This window comes from Silurus aristotelis (genome assembly GCF_946808225.1).
Source record: "Silurus aristotelis genome assembly, chromosome: 17".
NCBI classification, from domain to species: Eukaryota; Metazoa; Chordata; class Actinopteri; order Siluriformes; family Siluridae; genus Silurus; species Silurus aristotelis.
The window spans coordinates 19,805,238-19,811,237 of record NC_139590.1 but is presented as its reverse complement, the minus strand read 5'-3'; the positions used below and the strand labels follow the sequence as shown (position 1 = coordinate 19,811,237).

The 6,000-nt window shown below is 39.3% G+C and overlaps 1 protein-coding gene across 1 annotated transcript in view; it reads left to right on the top strand.

Moving 5' to 3' along the window:
* Window positions 1–1,083: 1,083 nt before the first annotated feature.
* itga3a (integrin, alpha 3a) overlaps window positions 1,084–6,000 on the top strand; it is a 43,066-nt gene continuing 38,149 nt past the window's right edge. Inside the window, exon 1 of the mRNA XM_083565789.1 lies at window positions 1,084–1,427. Coding sequence (XP_083421915.1) covers window positions 1,237–1,427 — 191 coding nt within the window. The 5' untranslated portion in view covers window positions 1,084–1,236. The remainder of the gene's footprint in view (window positions 1,428–6,000) is intronic.

Sequence of the window (6,000 nt, the reverse complement as noted above, 5' to 3'; positions counted from 1 at the left end):
TTTGCCAGTAAATGTACTTTTAATCGCACGATTTTTGATGTAAAACTTATTTGTATTTGAATGATAAAAATACATTAAAAAATCCAAAATATTATTTCAAACAAATGCATATTAATGATATGATCTACCAATTAAATAAAATGGAAAATCTCCAAGGATCTCACCAAGATATTCTAATATTTTAAAACATAGCATATCAAGTAAAATCTGTTGCACAGTAAAATGTTGGAAATTTCTGTTTTTAAGTCTTATAATAATAACAGTCGATATCTTCAATATTTTCTCAATTCCTGACCAGTCTTTCCTCAAACTCAGTAGCAAAATTCACAATATTACATTTGTGACATGCAAGTGTGTGTGGTGTGAAGAAAAACTTCACACCTTCCTGTTTGTTCCTGACCAAATCCTCTTGTACACTGTCACATGACCTTTCATTTCTTTCAAGTGGTTCCTCTGCCAGGGTTTAGTAGCCCAAGTCTGGGCTTTTGTTTCTCAAGCCACAAGTTCTGCTGTTCAGATGTCCTGATTTACATGAATTCAACCAGGATTAGTGTAAACACACAATGGTTTAAATCTTGATCCATATACTTGGGAGTAATAAATGTCCTTTTTGTTCCGGGTTCAGCAATTATGTTTCTTTTTTACTTTTTTAAACAGAAAGTTGTGCAGTGTCTTTGTTTGCATTCTGTAATTTCCATTTGCTGTATATTATATAAAACAAGATCGGAAACAAGGATAAGACACACACACACACACACACACACACACCAGCACACTTGCACGTTTTGCACGCATGCGATTGTGATCTTTTTTTTTTTGTAGCCTGAAGGTGCAGGGAAGGATTATTCCCAGCACGTGTTTCTGTATTGTGATACTGCTCTAGTCTGAGTGGGTAAAAAAAACTTAAAAGGCGCACTATGGACATCAGGGACGGGGGGCGGGGGAGGGGGGGGGTTCAAAAGGGCAGGTGCGGGAGCACCTGCAGCCCCCGACCCACCTTCGTCTGATTTATTACATTAGTATGAGCTTTCGCTTCGTGAGAGATCCTTGTGGACTCCTCCTCTAGCAAACACACGTAGGGAGGGGCTGTGTGTGTGTGTGTGTGTGTGTGTGTGCACGCACTTTCTCCTCCTCCTCTTTAACTGTACTTAGACTTGGACATTCACCGGCTCGAGCGTGTCAGCAGCACCACTAGAAGAAGGCTCCCCAGGCACTTGGGGTTTTCTTAATGCGAAGATGGGCAGCGAAATGACGTCACAACTCTGGATGCTCCGGACTGCGCTGTGTGTGCTCGTGTTCTCCAGTGCGTGTGCCGCTTCGAACCTGGACACACGCTTTGCCGTGGTTAAGGAGGGACGCACACCCGGAAGCCTGTTCGGACTCTCAGTAGCGATGCACCGGCAAACCGTGGGGCGCGCGCGTTACCTGTAAGTACCCACACGCGCACCCACGCGCGCATTAACGCAAACTACCTGTAGGTCAAAACGCATGCGTTAAAGCGACTCTCTGTGTCTTGTACGTGGTGAATAAAGACTTAGGATCATGCACCTTGTCCTTGTTATCAGGTTTACCTCTGGCCAAGATTTGGATGCTTGGACATGCCAGTCATATGTGACATAAACCTGTAATGTCTATTTCACAACGCAGGAGGTTATGAGTTCGAATATTCTTCATTTATATTATACATCATACAGTAAAGTCTCAAACTTAGCCTTAGGATGTGGTTTTGATAAAAAAACAAAACTACAAAGCCCTTCTGAAAGGCACTCTGCTACAGCTCAGTGCTGTAAATGCAAAAACATCATGACAACCTGACAGTCTTTTTGGATTGAAGATGGAGACAAAATGTCATATGGTCATCTTTTATAGCCATGTATGCCCGTAATGTCTGTATCAAAGTACACAAGCTCTTTGTTGTATTTTTTTCTATAAAAATCGGATTTGAGTTTTAGTTTGCATGTTTTGATGGAATTGTCATAATGGCACTTTATAATGGCAATGTAAGGACATGCAGGCCATTTGAACAGAATCTTTTTCAAGTTCATGCTGGCTGAATGAATGAAGGCAGCGGACTTTGTTTGAAATTACGACACGATTTAGATAATGCAGTTGATAAAGAGGAAAAAGAAGTCTTATCAAAGAGGGGAGGGAAAATTGGTGGGGACATTGGATCTATGATGATCGCAAATGTTGAGCTCTTTTATGAGTTATGGTTCCTTAATCTTAAATGACTGTAAAAAGAAAGGACACTACTTATAATCTTACATTCCAGTGCTCATGCTCGTGTTTTTACTCTCCAGTGTTCTGTATTGTTTAAAGACTATAATCACACTCTTGATGTCACCCAAATGAGAATGGTTTCTCCTTTTGAGTCTAGTTCCTCTCAATGTTTCTTCCCTATATCATTTAAGGGAGTTTTTCCTTGTCACAGTCGCCATGGCTGTTTATCAGGGATAAACACACATCGTTCACCTTAAGTGTTAAATTCTGTAAAGCTGCTTTGAGACAATGTCTGTTGTAAAAAGCGCTATAGAAATAAACTTGACTTGACATAGTTTATAAATCTGGCCCTGGGCTAAGGCATTGTAGATCCCTGCTAATCGAATTTAGTCACCTGCTAATTCCTGCTTACCAATCTAACAGAAGAATAAAGGCTAACATGCTTGCTCTGAGTCACCGGAATCCAGGCAAATGCAGAAGGCATTTGGCAAAGGGGAGCATGACACACTTAAAAAGTCTGCATTCTGCCCTGTTCAGATGCCCAGGATTGACTCCCATTTATTGTTTTTTCAATATCAGTATGAAAGGTTTAGGGTTTCATGGTAAAAACTAATGTTTTAAGAAAAAGGGAATTAAAAAAAGGAATGTTCTGAATGGATCACCTGTGAACAGCCCTCTATAAGACTTTCAACAGTTTTTAGCTTTTGGATTTGGACCTGAGCTCTGAATGTTCCATCTCATGTGTTTTTTCTGAAGCCATTCCATTATTTAGATACACTATATGGACAAAAGTATTGGGAAAACTGACTTTCCCAGCCATTTGTGATTCTTTCCCAACTGCAAAATCGCAATACTGAAGGCACACAATTGTTTTTTGTTTGTAGTTATCAATTGTATCTCCTGCTATAGAGCCCTGACCTCAACCCTATTGAACACCTTTGGCATGAATGGAAAGCTGACCACACCCCAGGCCTCCTTACCTAAATCAGGACCCAACTTTATTAACATCCTTTTGTCTGAATGAGCATAAATCTCAAAAAAAGTACACTCCAAAATCTAGTGGAACATCTTTTCAGAAGATTGGAGGGAATTATAAGAGCAAATTGTGACTAAATGTGGAATGCGATGCTCAAAAAGCACATACCATACTTATGACCAGGTGTCTGCAAACCTTTGGCAGTATAGTGTATGTGCTCTGGGTTGTTATCTTACAGTGCTTACTTTTTGTTGTTGCCAAAACTGATATTTAAACATGCCATAATTTCCTCTTTTGAGCCCTAGTCCCAGCGGTAGAGAAGCAAAGTAGCTGCTTCATAGTAAGGATGCTGCCAGCACCATGTTTCACCCAGGGGTTTGGTATTCTTGAATGATCAGCCTGCTTTTTGTTCAAAAACCTTGGACTCAGCAGACTATAGCACATTTTGCCATATGATTTGAGGTGATGGTACGGTATTTGGCTGAAGGTATTGGGACAGACAACTTTTCCACCCATTTTTGGTTGTTCCCCAAAATTATCACAAAGTTGGAATCACACACAATTGTATAGGATTTTTTTTAATGCAGTATTATAACATTTTGCTTTTACTTGAACTAGGAGACCCAAACCTGTTCCAACTAGACAATACCACTGTGCAGATATGAAGATATGGTTTATATGGGTTGAAGTGTAAGAACTTGATTGTCCTGCATTCTAACCTCAACCCTATTTGGAGGTTATTATAGCAGCAAAAGGGGCTTAAATATGTAATGGGATGTTTAAAACACACAAAACAATCTAATGGGAAAGTGTCCACAAGCTTTTGTCCATTTAGTGTATATATGTTGCTGAGAGATTATTGTGAGTATCAGGAAGTATTCAGTATTTATCAGATGTTCCTTTCCTTTAATGATGTCGTAGGTCTCTTTAGATCTTCCATGATATGTTTTAAGTTCTTCCGATTTTTTTAAGGACATGCTAGTCACATTGGTTTCCTATTTTCTCCACTTCTTCAGGTATCTTATCTTCCATATTTAGAATGTTGTGGAAAATCATTTGTATGTCTCTCCTCTTCATGAAGAAGATGGCAAGAAATTGTTATAGAATCAGACATTTAATGAGAATTGCATAATTTACGCATGTTGTAATTACGATTAAATAAAGTTTGAATGTGATTGGTTAATTCTGAGCACAGCCACACGCTCCATTAAAAAAAGTGTTATTGCGCTTTTTTACCTTTATATTAAAGTGGAACTCAAATTACATCACTTCATTACTACTAACTATTTACATGCTGTTTTTGCACATCTTTTTTGCCTGCTGCTGTTGCTCTTTTGCTCAAGATTTTGTTTACATTTTTGTTAATTACAATGTTCACTTTACTCTTTTACACACAGCAGTGTGCAATATACAACAGGTTTACTGGCGGCGCTGTTTTGTGTTTTGTGTATTTGTCTTACACTGTCTTGTGTTGTCTTTGCACTGTTTGGACCAGGTTGCACATGATGCACTTTAAGTGGTGAGGACACTTACTAGTCCTTAGCCCTGTGTTTTCTGTGATTTAGCTTTATGTTGTTTTATGTAGCACCAGGATTCAGGAGGAACGTTGTTTAATTTCACTGTGTACTGCGTCAGCTATATATGGTTGAAATGACAATAAAAGCTTCTTGACTTGACTTGACTTGGAAAAGCCTTCAGTTTTAACACAAAGTGGGAAAATCAAGTATATCCATTCAAAACTGTTTATAACCTAGCATATAACTCAGCATGCTCTGTTTTGTCTTGGTTGTTTCTATTTTCTAAATCAATACTATAGGCTGGACCATACCGATACAGACTACTGTAGCACTTCATGAAAATCAAAGTCGAGGTCTAAATGCTAGCATTTTAACAGGTGAAACGATAGCAGAGTGGTAAAGCAACATAGCTTAGATGTTGCACTGAGGCCAGAGCTACTAGTGGTCAGCTGACTGACAGGTAGCTGACTGATTAACAGGAGAATGTTTGTAATAGAGTGTGTGGAGATATCTCTTTTGCTCTCTCTCGCTCCCTCTTTTTCTCTTCTATTCTCTTTCTCTCTCTCTCTCTCTGTGTATGTGTGTTTGTTCTAAGGTGTGTCTATGTGAATGATTAAGCTGAATCTAAGGGTGTGTGTGTGTGTGTGTGTGTGTGTGTGTGTGTGTGTGTTCGTGCGTGCGTGTGTGTTTTACTAATCATTCATCTGAATCACTGCTGTTATTATAAGTTGGCAGAGGAAGTAACACAGGAAGTGATATAGCATATGCATTTTTAGATATTAGAAAAGTCTTAAAAAACACATATATACTATTTGTTAGACATGTCCTGGGTGTCTGTGTTTGAGTGTGCGCGCGCTTATACACGTGTGCGCGCGCGCGTGTGTTAAGCCTTGGAGCTGCATAAACATGATGGTACAAGCAAACTGATTTCTCGGTTTGCATAAATGTTTTTCTTTCCAGAAATCCTCAGGCTTTATATATCTCAGCAACACACACACACACACACACACACACACACACACACACACACACACACACACACACACAAACACACACACACACACACACACACACACACACACACACACACACACACACACACACACACTGTCTTTCATATCAGTCAAGGATATGAGTCAGGATAAGACACAATCCACCTTTGATTAAACCGAACAGAAAAGCATGTGTACAATCACTCTGTACAGGCTGTGCCCTGAATTCTGTACCACATGAGTTCAAACACACAGTAGCTTCATAGAAAAGTGAAGTATTTTACATTATTGGTTT